Source organism: Piliocolobus tephrosceles, chromosome 21 (genome assembly GCF_002776525.5).
Source record: "Piliocolobus tephrosceles isolate RC106 chromosome 21, ASM277652v3, whole genome shotgun sequence".
Classification (NCBI taxonomy): Eukaryota; Metazoa; Chordata; class Mammalia; order Primates; family Cercopithecidae; genus Piliocolobus; species Piliocolobus tephrosceles.
Genome location: NC_045454.1, coordinates 35,386,757 through 35,402,584, shown reverse-complemented (window position 1 = coordinate 35,402,584; position 15,828 = coordinate 35,386,757). Strand labels below are relative to the sequence as shown.

Sequence of the window (15,828 nt, the reverse complement as noted above, 5' to 3'; positions counted from 1 at the left end):
TCTGTGCACGCAGCCGGCAGGTGAGCCCTGGGCACACGCATGCAAGCCTACCCACCTGCCCTGCACGTGTGCACCTGCGCCTGCGTGCACCTGCCCCACCTCAGCTTCCCAGAGGGCTGCCCCTGCCTGTCCCCACTCACGGTCGCCTCCTGCTGCAGGCCTCCTGGCCTCCGTGGACCAGCGGGGGCCCCCGCACACGCGCACCAGCGCGCGCACGAAATGGTGGCCGCACAACTTCTCAGCCATCTCTGGGGTGGGCGCGGGGTCCAACGCGAACACCAGGGCAGGGCCCAGCAGCACCAGCGCCCAGGCAGGCAGACGGGGGTCCATGGCGGTGGGTGGCGCCTAGGCCAAGGGGGGACTCCCTTTATAGGCGCCTGGGACGCCCCAGCTGGGAGCCTTGGAGAAGGGACAGAACATTCTTCAGGACCGCCCAGGAAGAAGGTCAAGGGTGGGGTTAGTGCCAGGCCTTTCTCCCAGGGCCAGGGCCTTGGATGTATTTCTCCCAGAGGGAGCACTGGGCAATGAGTCTTTCTTTTTTCTTTTTTTTTTCTTCTTCTTTTTTTTTTTTCTTCTGAGATGGAATCTGGCTCTGTTGCCCAAGTTGGAGTGCAGTGACTTGATCTCAGCTCACTGCAACTTCTGACACCCGGGTTCAAGAGATTCTCCTGCCTCAGCCTCCTAAATAGCTGGGATTACAGGTGCACACCACCGTGTCCGACTAATTTTTTTTTTTTTTTTTTTTAGTTTAGACTGGGTTTTGCCACGTTGTCCAGGCTGGTCTCCAACTCCTGACCTCAAACATTCCATCTGACTTGGCCTCCCAAAGTGCTGGGATTACAGGCATGAGCTGTGCCTGGACTATTATTACTTTTATTATTATTATTGAGACAAAGTCTTGCTCTGTCACCCAGGCTGGAGTGCAATGGCATGATCTCAGCTCACCGCAACCTCCACCTCCCAGTTTCAAGCAATTCTCCTGCCTCAGCCTCCTGAGTAGCTGGGATTACAGGCGTGTGCCAGCACACCAGGCTAATTTTTGTATTTTTAGTAGAGACGGTTTCGCCATGTTGGCCAGGCTGGTCTTGAACTCCTGGCCTCAAGTGATCCTCCTGCCTTGGCCTCCCAAAGTGCTGGGATTACAGACGTGAGCCACTGAACCTGGCCACTCTCCACATCTTTCTAGCAGTTATGAAGTGCACACGACGGGGGCCGGTGTGGGGGAGGTGGCCTAGCCCCAGTGATGTTGGTCCCCTCTCCACAGCCTCGCCCCCCCCAACCTGGCCTTGTCCTCTGACCACTGGGAGAGCAGCCTGTTCCTTCCCCACCCACAGAGAGCCTGTAATCAGCTCCCCCAGGCTGCAGCCAAGGCCAGCGGCTGGGCCTGGGAGTGAGGGGGCTCTGTCCTCGAGGGCTCCAGCCAAGCCCTACCCAGTGGTCCTCCTCCACCAGCCTGCCCTGGGGCCCCCACAGTGGCTCCCTGAGAGGTCTCTGGCCCACAGCCCTAACCACATCCCTCCCAGCTCACACACCCTCTAAGGTTCCCCATCGCCCCAAGTCTGGCACAAACCATCGTTTCCACTGAATTCCTTTATTCAGTCAACAAACTCCCAGAGCCCCCTCTGCATTGAGGCCTCAAGGAATCCTGAGGTCAGGGGAGACAGCTGGACACAGACACTTCCCCAACCTCAGGGTCACAGTGGGGCTGGAGGGAAGGACACGGGTGCAATAGTGGTGGGGGTATATGAGGGAAGGCTGCAAGGATGTGGTAGCTGGAGTTTAGAGAGATGGATAAGAGTTTTCCAAGGTGCAAAAGTGGCAGAAAAGCTTTGCAGGTAGGTGAGGAGGAGCAGCAGGAGTTTAACCTGCATGAGAATCCCTCTCACCAGTCAGAAAGTTGACCCTGCACAGCCAAGGGGTAAGCTCTGCCCATTTTGCAGGTGACGGAACTGAGACCCAGAGAGGGAAAGGAACTTGCCCACCGTCACACAGCGTGGAAGGGGCAAAACCGTAGGCTCCAATACCTGGACTCTTAACCTCCCTACTCTGAGCCTTCTCACACTCGGCATGCTGTTCCCTCTGCCAGGAATGCCTTTCCTTCCCTTGATTGCATGAAAAGTTCCTGCCAGGTTTGGTGTCATCCCTTTGTGCCCCTTGTAGGGTGAGGACAGAAGGGGTCCCATTGGACAGGTGGGAAAACTGAAGCCCCGGGATGCTCAGGTACCATTAGGGTGGACTGGGACCCCAGCCCCTCCTGCCCCCTTACAGGATACCAAAGAGATACATGGGCTATCCCAAAAGACAGAGTCCCAGCCAGGGCAACTGCTCTTGTCCTTGGCTTCCTCCAGAGAAACAAGAGATCGGAGAGCAGAAGTCAGATCATACATGAATGTCCCCTTGGAAATAAGACAGGAAACTCAAAACTGGGTGCCTGTAGTCCCAGCTATTTGGGAGGCTGAGGCAGAAGGATCACTGTAGCCCAGGAGTTCAAGACCAGCCTGGGCAACATAGCAAGATCCTGTCTCTCAAAATTAATAATTATAAATTAAAAAAATAAAAGCCCGGGCGTGGTGGCTCACGCCTATTATTCCAACACTTTGGGAGGCTGAGGTGGGAGGATCACTTGAGGTCAGGAGTTTGAGATCAGCCTGGCCGTCATGGTGAAACCTCATCTCTACTGAAAATAAAAAAAATTAGCTGGGTCTGGTGGTGCACACCTGTAATCCCAGCTACTCAGGAGGCTGAGGCAGGAGAATCGCTTGAACCTGGGAAGCAGAGGTTGCACCGAGCCGAGATCGCACCACTGCACTCCACCCTGGGTAACAGAGCGAGGCTCTGTCTCAAAAAGAAAAATAAAAATAAAAAGAGAGAGAGAGAAAAGGAAACTCAGGGGGCCAGGGCTTGAGGGGATAGAAGATGGGAGGGTCTTCAATTTGGTTCCTTGCTTCTTTGGGCCAGGACTCAGAGAGCCTCACTGACACATCTGCCAATCTGTCCTGAATCTTAACAAATTGCAAAGGCCACAGGCTATTCCACAAGCCATGGGAACCCCCCAAAGGGTGTTCCTGAAGTAGAGGACCCTTATAAAGCCTCTGAGGCCCAGAGAGGGGCAGCTCCCTGTCTAAGGTCACACAGCCAATCAACAGAGACCTAATCCAGAGGTCTGCGGGCAGGAGCTATAAAAAGGACAGGGAGTGTGGTTTGCCCTCTGGGTGAGCAGTGAAGGCGTGAGTCTCACACCCCCGGCTTCCGCTCCATAGCATGTCCAGCTGGGGGCCCAGGGTGCTGAACGATGGCCGGTCCTGTGGGCTAGGGGCCCAGCACAGCTTCATGAGCTCGTGAACCTGAGGGGCGGGGGACAGAGAATGGGGTCATGCCTGAGCAATCAGAAGGACACGACTCCCATTCAGTGTATTTGTTTTTGTTTCTTTGAGACGGAGTCTAGCTCTGTTGTCCAGTCTGGAGTGCAATGGCATGATCTTGGCTCACTGCCACCTCCACCTCCCGGGTTCAAGCAATTATCCTGCCTCAGCTTCCCAAGTAGCTGGGATTACAGGTGCGTGCCACCACGCCCCGCTAATTTTGTATTTTTAGTAGAGACGGGGTTTCACCATGTTGGCCAGGTTGGTCTCAAACTCCTGACCTCAGGTGATCCACCTGTCTCGGCCTCTCAAAGTGCTTGGATTATAGGCATGAGCCACCACACCCAGCCCCATTCAGTTTTAAAACACAAATTAAATTCCATCCCATCTCTGCTCCCAAACCTCCCATGCCTCCCTAGGGATCTTATTTATTTATTTATTTACTTATTTGAGACAAAGTTTCGCTCTTGTTGCCCAGGCTGGAATGCAGTGGCGTGATCTCTGATCTCGGCTTACTGCAACCTCTGCCTCCTGGGTTCAAGTGATTCTCCTGCCTCAGCCACCCAAGTAGCTGGGATTACATGTACACACCACCATACCTGACTAAGTTTGTATTTTTAGTAGAGATGGGGTTTCATTATGTTGGTCAGGCTGGTCTTGAACTCCTGACCTCATGTGATCGACACGCCTCGGCCCCGAGTTGGCCTTGGATTACAGGCATGAGCCACCGCACCCAGCCCCTATGGATCTTAGAACACACTTCTTTCGAGACCACCCTGACCAACATGGAGAAACCCCGTTTTAACTAAAAATAAAAATAAAAAAAAATTAGGCCTGGCACGGTGGCTCACGCCTGTTATCCCAGCACTTTGGGAGGCCGAGGCGGGCAGATCATGAGGTCAGGAGATCGAGACCATCCTGGCTAACACGGTGAAACCCCGTCTCTACTAAAAATACAAAAAATTAGCTGGGTGTGGTGGCGGGCGCCTGTAGTCCCAGCTACTCGGGAGGTTGAGGCAGGAGAATGGTGTGAACCCGGGAGACGGAGTTTGCAGTGAGCCGAGAAGGTGCCTTTGCACTCCAGCCTGGGTGACACAGCGAAACTCCGTCTCAAAAAAAAAAAAAAAAGAAAAAAAAAATTAGCTGGGCGTGGTAGCATGCGCCTATAATCCCAGCTACCCGGGAGTCTAAGGCAGGAGAATTGCTTGAACCTGGGAGGTGGAGGTTGCAGTGAGCCGAGATCACACCATTGCGCTCCAGCCTGGGCAACAAGAGCGAAACCCCGTCTCAAAAAAAAAAAAAAAAAAAAAAAAAATAAAAACCACCTCTCCCTTGATGCCCTCCTTCGCTCATCTCCATCCCTCCTTGCCTCATTTCTTCCAGGCAGTCACACCTGCCACCATCGCACTGGTGCTTAAACGCACCCAGCTCATTCCCTCCCCAAGGCCTTTGTTCCTTCTGTGTCTCCCACTGGCAATTTCTTCTCCTAGCTTTACTCGTGGGTAGGCTTCTCCTCCTTCCAACATTGCCCCCCTAAGAGGCCCTCTTTGACCACCCCCACCCCACCATTTCCGTCTGTTCATCTCTTTTAAGGCACTTATCATTACCAGAATTTTGTTTTTTTGTTTCGTTTTGTTTTGTTTTGAGACAGGGTGTCACTCTGTTGTCCAGGCTGGAGTGCAGTGGCACAATAATGGCTCACTGCAGCCTTGACCTCCTGGGCTCAAGCAATCCTCCTGCCTCAACCTCCCTAGTAGCTGAAACCACAGGTGCATGTCACCACACCGGCTAATGCTTGTACTATTGTAGAGACAGGGTCTCATTATGTTGCCCAGGCTGGTTTGAACTCCTGGGCTCCAGTGATCCTTCTGCCTCAGCCTCCCAAAGTGTTGGGATTACAGGCATGAGCCATCGCACCCAGCCTAGAATGTTCTTATCAGCTTCTGCTAGTTACTGGGGGGACAGGGTTCTTTCACTATCTGGGTCTTCAGCACCCAACAAGTCCTGGCACACAGTTGGCACTCAATAAATGTTTTTGGCCTGAGCGAATTAATTTATCAATGACCAACCGCATGTTAGACACTTCCACAAAGGTTATGATTATGTGATTATAAACCATGAGAGGGTGGGATGTGGTGGCTCACATCTGTAATCCCAGCACTCTGGGAGGCCAGAGCAGGAGGATCACTTGAGCCCAGGAGCTCAAGACCAGCCTGGGCAACACAGAGAGACCCCATCTCTAAAAAAATTTTTTTTAAATTAGCCAGGCACAGTGGCTCATGCCCGTAAATCCCAGCACTTTGGGAGGCCAAGGTAGGAGGATCGCTTGAGTCCAGGAGTTCAAGACCAGCCTGGGCAACATAGTGAGACCCCCGTCTCTAAAAAGCAAATTATTTTTATTTTATTTATTTATTTATTTTGAGATGGAGACTCCCTCTTTTGCCCAGGCTGGAGTGCAGTGGCATGATCTCAGCTCACTGCAACTTTCCCCTCCCAGGTTCAAGCAATTCTCCTGCCTCAGCCTCCCAAGTAGCTGGGATCACAGGCACCCACCACCACACATGGGGAATTTTTGTATTTTTAGTAGAGACAGGGTTTCACCATGTTGGCCAGGCTGGTCTCGAACTCCTGACCTCAGGCGGTCTGACTGCCTCAGTCTTCAAAAGTGCTGGGATTACCAGCTGTGAGCCACCACACCTGGCCAAAATTATTTTTAAATTAGCCAGGCATGGGGGTGTACACCTGTAGTCCCAGCACTTTGGGAGGCTGAGGAAGGAGAATCACTTGAGCCCACAAGTTCAAGACCAGCCTGGGCAACATAATGAGACCGCCCCCATCTCTAAAAAATTATTTTTAAATTAGCCAGGCGTGGTGGTGTACACCTGTAGTCCCTGCTACTACAGACGCTGAACTAGGGGGGATCACTTGAACTCAGGAGATGGAGGTTGTAGTGAGCTATAATTGTATAATTGTGCCCCAGCCTGGGCAACAGAGTGAGCCCCCATCTCTAAAAAAAAATAAAAAACCATGAACGTCACCAACATTTACGGGGCATCGACTGTGTGCTCGGCTTTGAGCTGAGCCCTCATAGGCACAGGTGTTCAGGAGTCTGATATTCCCTCACGCTATAAGGCGTTACTATTCTCATGTTGGAAAAGGGTAAACTGAGGCTCTGAAAGTGCTCTGACTTGCCTCACGGTGAGAGAGTAGCCAAGTGGGGGTCAGGATCAGCCTCACACTCTAGCCTCTCCTCTCAGTCCAGAGACTCAGGCGCCAGCTGGCTTGCCCGAGACCCCGGCCCAATCTACAGACTGGGAAACTGAGGCTGGCCCTGCGGCGCTCACCTCAGCAGGGCAGGCAGGTGGCGCCGGCAGCCTCTGGCCCTCCTCCAGCAGTTCCAGGAGGCGGCAGAGGGCGGGGACATCCCGCTCACATCCCATCATCCGCAGAAACTCCTGGAGTCAAGGAGGAGCGCATGTGGTGGGGGAGGGGCCTCCGTGGGTGGAGGGGGAGGGGCCACCCGTGGTGTGGGGAGGGGCCACCTGTGATGGAGCGGGGAGGGGCTGCCTGCACCGTGAAGGGGTCAGAAAAGTGAGGTAGGGTCCTCCCCACTGAGGCCTATGATGCTGGGACCAGGTGACCCCATGCTGAAGAGGGACGCAGGTGCAGACAGGTTGGAGATTGGCCACGAGGGGCGTGGAGGGAGAAGGAGGCTGGGGGCCCGCGGGAGCCGACTCACGGCCGAGGGGCTGCAGCTTTTGTCGCAGTAGGTGAAGAGCTCGTACAGGACGACCCCGAAGCTCCAGACGTCTGACTGACGAGAGAAGATGTTGTCCGAGAGGGATTCGGGGGCATACCTGGAGAGGGGACAGTGAGGTCTTGAGATGCGAGGGTGGAGAAAAGACAGGAAGAGGGGGGCAGCCTTGGAATGGGGAACTGGTCAGGGTAGGTGGGGACTGTGAGCAGGTCAGTCCCGTCTCCAGGGTCTCGGTTTCCCTGGCTGTGGAATGGGCGGATTCTCCAGTCCTGGGAGGTGCCTGGGAAGAGCCAAGGGGATGGGGCGGGGCCAGCGTGGAGGGGCAGAGATGGGGCGGAGCCAGAGCCGAGGGGGAGGGGCCAGAACTGGGGGAAGGGCGGAACTAAGAGGGGGCCAGCACTGAGGGGCGGAGCCAGGGTGTTGGAGGGGTGGGGCTCTGATGCTTGGGCGGGGCGAGAGCTGAGAAGGGCGGGGCTAAGGCTGGGGGCAGCTGACAGCAGGGCAGCAGGAGATGGAGGAGCTCGTGCTGTTGAGGGAGCGGGGCTCTGGGGAGTGGCAGGGGTCAAAGCTGGAGCGGAGGAAGGGCGGGGCTGAGGCTGGGGAACAAAGCAGCGGCAGGGGGCGGGGCCATGGCTGGGGGAGGAGCCAGAGCCGTGGGGAGTAGGGGCGGACCCTGGCGCGGGTTCCCCACCAGAAAATGGGGCTCTGGCCCGGCTCGCGGACCACGTAGTAGTCTTTGTCAAGCGGCAGCAGCTTAGCTAGGCCGAAGTCAGCGATCTTGACGTGTGCCTCGCTCTCCACCAGGATGTTTCGGGCGGCCAGGTCACGGTGCACACAGCGGCGGGAGCCCAGGTACTCCATGCCCTGTGGGCGGGCGGTGTGAGAGTGCAGAGAGGATCCCAGGATAATCTGGCAGGCACCCCAAGCCTGACCTGGATTCTAATCCTAACCTAGACCCCAACTCTAACCCTACCCTCGAGCCATCCTTCACTGAAGTTCTCATCCTGAGCCCTAAGCCAACCCCACCACCCCCGAGACCTGGACCCCAAACTTCACTCCTCAGCCTTCACCGCGACCTCCACGCAGACCCCTGCCCAGGCCGAGCCAGCTGAATCCCCACAAGTCCCGGGGCGTCCCCTCGCACCTTGCAGATCTGCGAGGAGTAGAGCAGGAGGCGGCTGGCATCGAGGCGCGCGCGGTGCCGCTGCAGGAAGTCGCGTAAGCAGCCGCTGGGCAGGTACTCCATGACCAGCCGCAGGCTCTGGCGGCCTAGAGAAGGCAGGAGCTGTCACAGCAGGGCCCAGCTGTGCTCCTCCCCTCATTCTTCCCCCGTTTCACAGTGGGACCTTGTGTCCCTCTCACCCTCAGTTTTGCTGACTGTAATATGGGAACCGCGACAATTACATATTGCTAATATCTCTTGAGTACTTTCTACAACACACATTGATGTGTTTATATATCACGGCCAGGCGTAGTGGCTCACGCCTGTAATCCCAGCACTTTGAAGCCTCACTTGAGGTCAGGAGATCAAGACCAGCCTGGCCAACATGGTGAAAACCCATCTCCACTAAAAACATAAAAATTAGCTGGGTGCGGTGGCATGCTCCTGTAATCCCAGCTACTCGGGAGGCTGAGGCAGGAGAATCACTTGAACCCGGGAAGCAGAGGTTGCAGTAAGCCGACATTGAGCCACTGCATTCCAGCCTGGGTGACAGAGCGAGACTCCGTCTCAAAAACAAACAAACAACAATAACAAAGTAAATATCACAATGACCCATTTTTCAGCTGGAGAAACTGAGGCTCAGAGAAGTTAAGGTTGCACAACTGGTAAGGGGTAGAGTCAGGATTCAAACCTGTAACCCATGTGAATCTGGATCAATCAATAATCACGTTCCCAGCCTATATAAAGTGGCCTGGCAGGAAGGTACGAATGTGCACTTTGAAAAGCACCCATACGTCTCAGTTCACTCATCTGGGACCTGGCTCACCCGGGCCGTAGCTGACACCACGATACTTGACAATGAAATCACTGTGCAGTGCTTTGAGGATCTGAATCTCCCGCTGGAAGTCCCTCTGCTGGTCTGGCCCGCTGTGCTGCAGCTGTTTCACGGCCACCAGGGCACCTGTGTTGTCGCCTAGCGGGTCATAGCGGCACAGCTCCACACTGCCAAAGTTGCCCTGGGGGATAGCAGGACTGGTGTCCAGGCATCTGGATGCTGCTCTGCCCTCTCCAACCCATCCTGGCCCTGCCCACCTTACCTTGCCCAGCTGTGAGATGTACTTGAGGTGTCTTTCCTCGAAGATCGTGGGGTCTTGGCAGGCATAGAGCTGGGCACCATTCCACAGCCCATCACGAGGTGCCAGGGCACCAGGTGTGGGGTCTGAGAGGAGCTCATAGTCTGGGGTGGGGACATGGGCAGTGGTAAGCAGCGCCTCTCATCCTGGGCCCCCCTCCTGAGTTGACTTGCTGTGCAACCTCCATCTGCATGTTGACTCTCTCTGTGCACTATGGCAGGGCCATTGCAAGCCAAAGGAGACTGGAAAAAGTTGTCTCCCACCCCATCCCAGGCAAAGGAAGCCTCCTTGTGCAGTGCACACCCTGTGCAACTCCACATGGCTACAAAGATGGAGGATATAATGAGAACTCATTTCCCCAGTTCCACTGCTATGAAATGTGGCCACATGACTGAGCTCAGGCTGATGGACAAGATATGCTGGGTGCCCCTCCAGTCCTGGCCCATGGAAACCTAGTATAGGGCCCTCCACACTCTCTCTTTTATCCACAAAGGATCCAACAGAGACCCAACACCAGAGGTGAGTGCAGCCACAAGGTGAGAGGTTCCTGTGGGCCTGGACACCCTCATCGAATGAAGATTAAATATCACACTGGGCATGGTTGTGTGTGCCTGTAATCCCAGCTACTTGGGAGACTAAGGCAGGAGGATTGTTTGAGCCGGTAATTCAAGACCAGCCTGGGGAACATAGCAAGACCCCATCACAAAAAAAAAAAAAAAATCCAGCCAGGTGTGGTGGCTCACGCCTGTAATCCCAATACTGGAGGCTGAGGTGGTTGGATCTTTTTGAGACTGGGAGTTTGAGACTAGTACGGCCAACATGTCAAAACCCTGTCTTTACTAAAAAATACAAAAATATAGCCATGTTTGGTGGCACATCCCTATAATTCTAGCTACTTGGGAGTCTGAGGCACGAGAATTGCTTGAACCAGGGAGGTTGCAGTGAGCCAAGATGGTACCACTGCACTCCAGCCTAGGTGACAGAGGAAGATGGTGTCTCAAAAATATAAAATAAAATAAAATAAAAATGCATACAGGCATGCATCACCATGACTGGCTAATTTTTTTTTTTTTTTTTTTTTTTTTTGAGAGATGGAGTTTTGCCATGTTGCCCAGGCTGGTCTGGAACTCCTGGGCTCAAGTGATACACCTACCTATAGCTGGAACTACAGGCATGAGCCACTGCACCCAGCCAAACATTTTTTTAAAAGAATAAAATGGGCCAGGCATGGTGGTTCATGCCTGTAATCCCAGCACTTTGGGAGGCCAAGGCGGGAGGATCACTTGAGGTCAGGAGTTCGAGACCAGCCTGACCAATATGGTGAAACCCGACATCTACCAAAAATACAAAAATTAGCTGGGCATGGTGGCATGCACCTGTGATCCCAGCTACTTGGGAGTCTCAGGCAGGAGAATCGCTTGAACCAGAGGTTCAAGGAGGCAGAGGTTGCAGTGAGCCGAGATTGTGCCACTGCACTCCAGCCTGGGCAACAGAGCGAGACTCCGTCTCAAAAATAAATAAATACATACATAAATAAAATATCATCATGTTGAACCTTGACTGAGGGGACTGTTTGTTACAGCAGCCATTGAAGCTCACACTGTCACAGTCACCAACCCCTCCAACCTTGCCAGACACACAAGGTGTGGCCTGCTGCAAACCACACTGCTTCCCCTGGGCCTAATATGACATCACAGCCCTTCCCACCCAACCCGGCCCAGCGGGCACCTGAAGAGATGAGGCTGTTGAGGTCACGAATGACGGCTCGGAAGGAGGGCCTCTGGACCGGCTCATAGGCCATGCACTGTTGAATCAGCAGGGCCAGCTCTGTCCACTTGGGGGCCGGCAGCTGCTGCCGGTCCTCATAAAATTGGAGTTTCTGAGGGTGAGAGGAGGAGTTGGTAATCCCCATCCCACCAGCTGCACCCCAATCTCCCCAAACTGGATATCAGTCTACCCTCTATCAAAGTAGGGGCTCGGACACCGATGCCAGGTGAGGGACTCTGACCTTAGCAGGATCCAGGGCGCTGATGGGCATGGTGACGCCACTAAACACCTCCCAGACCGTGGCACCGAAGCCCCACTTGTCAGCTTCCAAGCTAAGTGTCTGGGCCTCCCGAAGACACTCGGGAGCCACCCAGGGGATCCTGTCGGTGAGCACTGAGGAATGGAAATGGGATCAGGCATCCACTTCCTTACCCTGCTCAGCCCCTCCCTCCTCCTCCTCCAGGAACTTACTCTCCAGGCTTAACACAGCGGGGCTGACCCCAGGGTCACTCAACTTGATGAAGGGTGGGCTCCCATCAGCCCCCTCCCGAGCCAGGAGCACCTTCCGGGCGGAGACATTGCCATGGGGGAGGCCTTTGTCCTCCTAAGGGGGCCAGGCATAGGGAAATGCCAGGGAGGGTTTGATGAATGAAGAGTCGGTTTGGCAAACTCCTATACATCCTTCAAAGCCCATTTGGTACTGCTCAGACATGCTCCAACATCATCGCTGACTCCTGACATCCTGTCTTGCCCCTCTAGTTCACCCCCTACACTGACCTGGCTATGTCCCTCCCCTTCTCAAACACCACCCCATCCTGTGACTCCCCAGTGCCTTTGACACAAAGTGAAGCTCCTCAGCCTGGCATTCAAGGCCCTTGCTCAAGCTTCCAGTGAACTTCCCTTCCACACTTGCACCCTGGTCTCCTGCCAACAGAACTGCCTGATAGACCCCAGGGGATGCAACACACTATCTAGCCTGCAGGCCTTTGCCTAGGCTGTTCCCACAGCCTGACGTGCCTGCCTTCCTTTCTTCTCTTGATGAACTTCTACTCAATCTTCAAGGCCCCATCTCCAGTGTTCCTTCTTCTAGGAAGCCTTTCTCCGTGCCCAGCCTTATCATTCACTACAGCCCCTGACATCCATGAATGACTTGTCTTCTAGTGTTCTCACAACCTCAACCTAAAATGCCCTCCCCTTGAACACTTACCAAACTCCTATGCATACTACAGAGCCCACTCCCAATTCCTCTTCCACCCAGAGAAAGCCTTCCCTGGGAATGGAGGGTGGAGCAGGCAGAGGAGCACTCACCAGATAGTTGAGGGCGTAGGCCAGCTGTTTGACCACCTGCAGCTTCCAGCTGGCTGGCACCAGGTGGCCACGTTTTCGCAGATATGTGTCTATCGCCCCCAGGTGTACAAATTCCTGCACCATGGTGCCTGGTTGGCAGCAGGGAAAGGTGGGGTTGGGAGACTGAACTGCACCTGTGTTGAGCAGGTTCTGCCAACACCCTGGCTCTCAGGGTCTCTCAAACTCTCATCTCTGTTCCCTCCCCTGCTACCTCTGTTCATACCGTACTCACTTCTCCTCCCGCCCTCATCTCTGAATGATTTGCCTAGAATGCCTGGAAGGTGCCGAGCCCTCTCTGTATCTGTATCCCTCCCTCCCTCCCTTCCTTCCTTCCCTCCCTCCCTCCTTCCTTCCTTCCTTCCCTCCTTCCTTCCTTCCCTCTCTGCCTCCCTCCCTCCTTCCTTCCTTCCTTCCTTCCTTCCTTCCTTCCTTCCTTCCTTCCTTCCTTCTTTCTTTCTTTCGAGACAGAGTCTCATCTCACTCTGTTGCCCAGGCTGGAGTGCAGTGGCATGATCTCGGCTTACGACAACCTCCGCCTCCCGGATTCAACCTATTCTCCTGCCTCAGCCTCCCAAGCAGCTGGAACTAGACGCATGCCACCATACCCGGCTGATTTTGTATTTTTAGTAGAGACGGGGTCTTGCCATGTTGACCAGGCTGGTCTTGAACTCCTGATCTCAGGTGATCCACCCGCCTCGGCTTTTCAATTACAGGCGTGAGCCACCATGCCCAGCCTTTGTATCTTACTTCTAACCCTTTGCATGTTCTGCCTAGAACACCCCTCTTCCTTTCCTAATTCACACTTGTCCTTATCTTTCCAGGTTAGAATGCATCTCTGTCTACCCACAAGCATTGCCTGACCCCCAGGCTGGCCCAGCAGCCTCTCTGATCATCCACAGTGCCCCATGCTGCCCTCCTCACCCCTCCTGCCTGTCACATTCTAGCCTCTGTCCCCAGCTCTTGGTCCATCCTGGACTCCCAAACAATGAAACCAAGGCTCAGAAAGGTTATGTGACCCGTGCAAAGCTGCAGAGATTAGAAAGCCAGGTTTGTCTGACTTCAGATCATTCTGGGGCTGAGTATGGGTGGGAACCTGGAGCCACTTTCCAAGCAGTGACGATGAAGAGACATAAATAAAGGGTTATGAACATGGCCCCCATCCACGGAGGCCCAGCGTGTTGCCGGTGCTGTCACATAGAGGCTCAGAACAGAGGCGGGAAGAACAGCCTGGACTTGGGTGAGGCAGGGGTGGGGTGGGAGGGTGAGGGGCTCTCACTGTCTCCAGCCATGCACACGCCGTGGAGCAGCACGAGATGCCGGTACGACACTTGGCTCATCAAGCTCGCTGCTTCCAGGAATGACTGGGGAAGGTGGGAAGGGAGAGAAGATACGTGGGTTCCTTCCACTCCAACAATCCCAAATTTTGGGCTCACAAACCTGCCTTAGGTGAACATCTGGCCACAGTTCACCTTTGGCCCTGGAGTCTGCCATTAGTGCACACAGCACTACCATGATTTTCTGATACAGGATGGCAGCTCCCACTATCATCTACCTTTTCTCTTTTTTTTTTTTTTTTGAGATGGAGTCTCCCTCTGTCACCCAGGCTGGAGTGCAGTGGCGCGATCTTGGCTCAGTGAAGCCTCCACTTCCCAGGCTCAAGCGATTCTCCTGCCTCAGCCTCCCGAGTAGCTGGGATTACAGGCATGCACCACTATGCTTGGCTAATTTTGTATTTTTAGTAGAGACGGGGTTTCTCCATTTTGGTCAGGCTGGTCTCCAGCTCCTGACCTCAGACGGTCTGCCCGCCTCACCCTCCCAGAGTGCTGGGATTATAGGCGTAAGCCACTGTGCCCGGCCTAAAAGTTGTAAAGATGAGGTGTCGCTACGTTGCCTAGGCTGTTCTTGAACTCCTGGCTTCAAACCATCCTCCTGCCTCAGCCTCCCAAAGTGCTGGGATTACAGGCATGAGCCACCATGCCCAGGCCCCTGTGTGTTTTTAAATTTCTCTATATCCACAACCCCCTCTCCAGCCAGCCCTGACTCCAAAAGTCTGGTCCCCACCGCTCTCACCTCCATGCAGTTCTTGTGCTTAGCATCCATCACTTTTAGCAGCACCTCTGTCTTTCGGGACTCCCCATCCACCGCCTCGTGGCGACAGCCCCGGTAAATCTTGGTGAAGGACCCATGGCCCAGGTTCTCATGCTGAATGGTGAGGGGACAGCAGAAGGGACCAGTGAGGGGGTTCCTGCAGGATCCCAGCCCAAGTGATACATAGCTGCTAGCCCCATTTTACAGATGGGAAAGCCGAAGCAAGGCAAAGTTATAGCGTGTGCCTGCGGCCACACATCTGAGTCTCTGGTCCACAGACTGAGGTATCGCCCCATTTCCCAGCGCTGCTTACCCACTCTAGGCTGTCAGCAGGGATCTTGTGAAATGTCATCTGACTCAGCTGGCATTGGGATTGAGGCTGAACCAGGGAGGACGTGGGTGGGCTGCAACCTCTCTGGACCACGATCAAGTTGGACTTTTCTATGGGGAGAGGATGAGGGACAAAAACCAGAAATCAGAGGTAAAAAGTCCCCAAGGGTTAGCTAACTCATGCCTTAGTTTGGGGTACCCTGTAGAAGCCGCCCCAATGAAGACTCCAGGGCACATGGTTTTCTGTTGTTGTTTTTGTTTTGTTGTTGCTGCTGTTGTTGAGACGGAGTCTCACTCTGTCACCCAGGTTAGGGGGGCAGTGGCGAGATCTCAGCTCACTGCAACCTCCCTCTCAGGTTCAAGTGATTCTCCTGCCTCAGCCTCCCGAGTAGCTGGGACTACAGGTGTGTGCCACCATGCCTGGCTAATTTTTTTTCTTTATTGAGACAGAGTCTTGCTCTGTCACCCAGGCTGGAGTGCAGTAGCGCGATCTCGGCTCACTGCAACCTCTGCCTCCCAGGTTCAAGTGATTCTCCTGCCTCAGCCTCCAGAATAGCTGGGACTACACGTGTGCGCCACCACACCCGGCTAATTTTTGTATTTTTAGTGGAGATGGAGTTTCACCATGTTGGCCATGCTGGTCTCAAACTCCTGACCTCAAGTGATCCACCTGCCTCAGCCCCCCAAAGTGCTGGGATTACAGACGTGAGCCATCGCGCCTGGCTGGCATATGGTTTACTTGAAAGGCGATCCAGAAAGCCCTCATAGGGATTTCGGATGACAGACAAGGAAGGAAGGAGCCCTGCAGGGGGCTTTAATGAGCAAGTGGCACTGTGGACAACCAGAGCTCGGTTCTTTTTTTTTTTTTTTTTTTTTTTTTTT

General features: G+C 54.2%; 2 protein-coding genes across 3 annotated transcripts in view; both read right to left on the bottom strand.

Annotated features, from left to right (window-relative positions):
- INSL3 (insulin like 3) overlaps window positions 1-547 on the bottom strand; it is a 6,356-nt gene extending 5,809 nt beyond the window's left edge. Inside the window, exon 1 of the mRNA XM_026456967.1 lies at window positions 141-547. Coding sequence (XP_026312752.1) covers window positions 141-330 — 190 coding nt within the window. The 5' untranslated portion in view covers window positions 331-547. The remainder of the gene's footprint in view (window positions 1-140) is intronic.
- Window positions 548-2,609: 2,062 nt separating this feature from the next.
- JAK3 (Janus kinase 3) lies at window positions 2,610-15,274 on the bottom strand. 2 transcript variants are annotated; one of them, XM_026456963.1, is made up of 14 exons: window positions 14,930-15,274; window positions 14,599-14,730; window positions 13,805-13,889; window positions 12,490-12,617; window positions 11,653-11,785; window positions 11,423-11,574; window positions 11,143-11,293; window positions 9,379-9,518; window positions 9,108-9,297; window positions 8,264-8,388; window positions 7,811-7,983; window positions 7,102-7,219; window positions 6,707-6,817; window positions 2,610-3,344 (listed from the first exon to the last, which is right to left on the bottom strand). In XM_026456963.1, the coding sequence occupies exons 1-14, from the start codon at window positions 14,966-14,968 to the stop codon at window positions 3,177-3,179; spliced, it is 1,845 nt and encodes a 614-aa protein (XP_026312748.1). In that variant the 5' UTR covers window positions 14,969-15,274; the 3' UTR covers window positions 2,610-3,176. The 2 variants fall into 2 exon arrangements, with proteins under 2 accessions (XP_026312748.1, XP_026312749.1); XM_026456964.1 differs by lacking the exons at window positions 13,805-13,889; window positions 14,930-15,274 and having other exon boundaries at window positions 2,764-3,344; window positions 14,599-14,731.
- Window positions 15,275-15,828: the final 554 nt, after the last annotated feature.

Bases quoted from the DNA above. Each gene is read 5' to 3' on its own strand.
- JAK3 (XM_026456963.1), bottom strand. From the start codon at position 14,968: ATGACATTTCACAAGATCCCTGCTGACAGCCTAGAGTGG. The intron at 9,519-11,142 runs GTGCCCGCTGGG...TCCCCACCCCAG, and splicing joins CAACAGCCTCATCTCTTCAG to ACTATGAGCTCCTCTCAGAC. The intron at 8,389-9,107 runs GTGAGCCAGGTC...TGCCTTCTCTAG, and splicing joins TGGTGTCAGCTACGGCCCGG to GCCGCCAGAGCCTGCGGCTG.